The 3,850-nt window shown below is 40.0% G+C and overlaps 1 protein-coding gene across 1 annotated transcript; it reads right to left on the bottom strand.

Annotated features, from left to right (window-relative positions):
• Positions 1-957: 957 nt before the first annotated feature.
• On the bottom strand, positions 958-3,542 carry LOC306785148 (apoptosis-associated speck-like protein containing a CARD). Its single transcript, XM_079279378.1, has 3 exons — positions 3,434-3,542; positions 1,772-2,039; positions 958-1,674 (listed from the first exon to the last, which is right to left on the bottom strand). Exons 2-3 carry the CDS (start codon positions 2,028-2,030, stop codon positions 1,511-1,513), a joined length of 423 nt encoding a protein of 140 aa, XP_079135504.1. The 5' UTR covers positions 2,031-2,039; positions 3,434-3,542; the 3' UTR covers positions 958-1,510.
• Positions 3,543-3,850: the final 308 nt, after the last annotated feature.

Raw genomic sequence — 3,850 nt, 5'->3', positions numbered from 1 at the left:
AAACTACCAAAATAAGATCCATAACATTATAGACACAACTATTTTTTAGCACTTCAGTACATTAGAACAAGACTCGAGTGAACCTGGTGTCGGGTGAGCTCACCGTGTATCAGACGGTAAAACAAACTTGATGAAACTGTCCACTGACGCTGGTGGGACATAATGTCCAAATATTAAGGTTTGGGGTATTTTAAACTGGTGGCCAGCAGCACTGAAAACAACAGGTTTAATGAAGTATGGCAGGGAGTAAATACAGGGCAGGCTCTCTCTATCACACACACACACGCACGCACACACACACACACACACACACGCAGTGCAAGGCAGTATGGCGGGTCAGTGAACTGTAGCCGTGATGTATAATTGATGAGGGAAGGCAGCAGGAGATAATAGCGAAGCATCTCCTTGAAACTGAAGAAGATTGTGAGGCCACAACATTCAGCTCAAACACAAACAGCTGACACGCTTTACATCCAAAAATACTTGCTCCACCCGTTTGGACCTCTAAGCTACAATAAAGGGAAATCTTATTACAGCACAGGAATATTTTAGACGGACAGATCTTCCATCCTTAAGTCAACAGTTTGTGTTTGATTTTTCCTGTTTGTTGTTTTGGTTCATTTCTATTGATGTACAATTCACATTTAGTTTTCTCGTTGTCTCCTCATTGCATTCTGTTAATGTTTTGTCTTGCAATAAATAAATAAGTACGCAAAGAAATAAAGAAAGAAATAAACATAAATAACTCCAAGTTAGTAACAGCGATCTGATTAGATAACAATGGCTGCACTAAAGCGTCAAACAGCCGTCAAAAGACTGTTCTTCAAATCAAAATGTCAGATGTAGCAAGTTGCAAGAATTGATCAGCTGAAACTATTTCAGCAGGAAAATCTGTGCAAAAGTTAGACAGTCACACAATAATTCCGTCATAAAGAAGGAAATGGCACAAATTCAGTTTCACATCACTCCTTTCCAGATATTCAACTGGATTTATTCGATCAATCACATCATCCAGAAGATGTTTCACATGAGTTCCACCAAAAAAAAAAACACCCACAAAATAAGACTTTGATGTTCTCAAACTCATTGAGGCTCTCTCTGTCCTCATCTTCCTGCAGGTTTACACCACAGATACAGAAGCACACAAAGCTGTTGTCACAGCAATGTGGCTCCACCTGCTGACACCAGGTGGAGATGACAAGCACCTGCAGACGTGACGGAGCTGAACTTAAATCCGTGATGATACTCGTTACCGGAGGTTGAAGGAGATAAACATTACTAAAATGTTACGTTTCACGTAAAAACCTGTGGAGCCAACATTAGCAGATACTTTCATAAATCATCATTAGCACTTCTACACTACGCTAGCTGCTGAAGGTGTACTGAATGTATACACGTGCTGCTTTTTAATGATTGTAAGGGGGAATGAATACGGCAACAACAATAATAAAAATAACCAAAGAAAACCAGTGTGTATTCCCTTATCTCGATCTGGATGTGTTTCATGAGTCTATTTGGTGATGTTTATATTCAATGTCCCGATGGTGGAACCTGAGATAGCCGGGGCGATGATGTTACTTTGGTTCTGAGCCATCATTGAGGCAGCAGGAGGTGCTACAGGAGCAGCAGGAGGTGCTGCAGCAGATGCGGAGGGTGCAGCTGTGCTTCCCCCTGCTGATGAAAACATACAGATGCAGAGAATAATGTAAGAAAGGGAAATAATCTAATTTTGCTTACTTTGACTTGTAAATGTATTTAAAGAAACATCCACCTGCGTAACTGCTCTCAATCTGCTCTGCAGCGTTATTGTTGCCCATCTTCTTCAGAACCTCAACAGCATTCTTCACGGCCATTGCTTTGCCGTAGGTCTCTATCATCTTTCCCGCCGTGTCCATCGCGTCCGCTTCCTCCAGGAAGGACCGGGGAATCGGTTTGAAGTCAACACCATTCCCGAGCCAAAACTTAAACTTTTTGAAGTCCTTTCCGGTCAGATCTTCCAGAGTCTCAAGCAGCAGCTCTAGAACCGCCATGTCTGCTCACTGTGCAGGTAGAAGAGGGTAAATTAGCATTCAATGTTAAAAGGAATAATTTGACAATATTCTTATTTGCTTTGTTGCCAAAAGTTAGATGAGAAGATAATACTCTCATATCTGTCCTAGTTTAAAGGAGATTATGTTCTTGACTAGGCTGCAGCGTATTTCACAAATCATTGAATGATGTTGGTACAGATCAGGTTTACACATTAATAACAAGAACCTTTGATCGGCAGGATGTGGGAAGTGTATTTAGCGATCTCTTTAATTCACCAGGTAGCACTCAATGGACTATTGGTACTTACACCTACTGGAAAAGGGACGCAATGAAGTCATGAGTTGACCTTTCACAAAGGGTCACGAGTTTATCTCCATTAAATAAGTCATCATGTCTGGAGTCCAGGATGTGTTCAAGGCCGGGCTCAAACTTTTATACTGTATTTTAAATACGATTAGCACATAATTGCTGAAGTCAGACCAAATTAAATCACCAAATCATCCATTTCAGCATAATATAATATTATTGGATTATAATTATTGATGCATTAATGTGTCCATCCCTTTAATGTTGCAGCTGGTAAAGATAGAGCTCACAATAATGACTTTATATATTGTGGGAAGTTTATTCAATCATTAATACATCATCATGTATTAGATATTAGATATTGTATAAATGTTGAAGAGTAAAAAGTACAATATTAACATCACAATTCAGAATTCATCTGGAAAGTTAACATCTGGAGCCTACATTTCCCACAATGCAAGTCGTTAACATCGTAAATTAAGCAATCTCCTGCGCTTCGGGGTTATGTCCTTACATAATACAACTGTTCTCACTGATATGGTGGTGAGTCCGCGGATCGTCGTGTAAAAACAGCAGAGTGTCACTTTAAAGAGCTGCATGCTGAAGAAAGAGTTCCCACAACTCAGCAAACTCACCACGTGTTAGTAACTTAGGAGCTGACATTAATAAAGAACTTTGGACTCGATTCATAAACCCTTCATGACGGCTGCTTCAGTAGAAAGTCATTTCCGGAAATCCTTCACAACATTATTGGACTCTCGTGAGGATCTGAGATCACGGTTTGTGGTCTTTACCTCGTTATTGAACAGAAAAAAAGGAACAAACGGGACTGAAAACAACACTCCCACAATGAAGAAATGAATATGATAAAGGATTTACATTCATAAATATGTTAACACGTTAAAATCCCCTGAGACAGAACGACACATCTAAAGAAGACACCACCGTCCGTGTTACAACATTGTGTCGACAAACTTCCTGAAGGTTTTACAAACTTCTGCTGAAACTTTAACTGTTTTACAAAGTGCTGAAACAGCGAAGCAGCGCCGGAACCAAAAGTATCATTTAATGAACATTTGAATAGGAAATGACTCACCGCGGCTCCGACAACCCACAGTACACCGAGCGACAGAAGACACTGGCGGGTAAAATGTTAGTTTCGGTTTATAAAGAATGTGAGGCTGCAGCTCGACGACAAGATTCAGCTTGACAACAAACATCTGGAACGCTTTACATCCAAAAATACTTTCCTTTTGTTCTCCGCCTGTTTGAGCCCCTCAGCACCAATGAAGGGACATCTTATTACAGCACACAGGAATATTTCAGACACACAGATCTTCCATCCTTAATTAAGTCAGCAGTTTATGTTTGACTCTTTCCTGTTAGTGCTTTTGGGTTGCAACTTTATTGATATATATATAGAATGAACATCTTGTTTTCTCTTTCCCTAATACAATGTTGATAACTGCTCTGTATTCACTGTTTATGTCTTCCTCACTTCGTTCTGATGTTT

The sequence above is a fragment of the Melanostigma gelatinosum genome (genome assembly GCF_949748355.1).
Source record: "Melanostigma gelatinosum genome assembly, chromosome: 11".
Taxonomy (NCBI): Eukaryota; Metazoa; Chordata; class Actinopteri; order Perciformes; family Zoarcidae; genus Melanostigma; species Melanostigma gelatinosum.
This window is presented reverse-complemented; position numbering and strand designations above follow the sequence as displayed.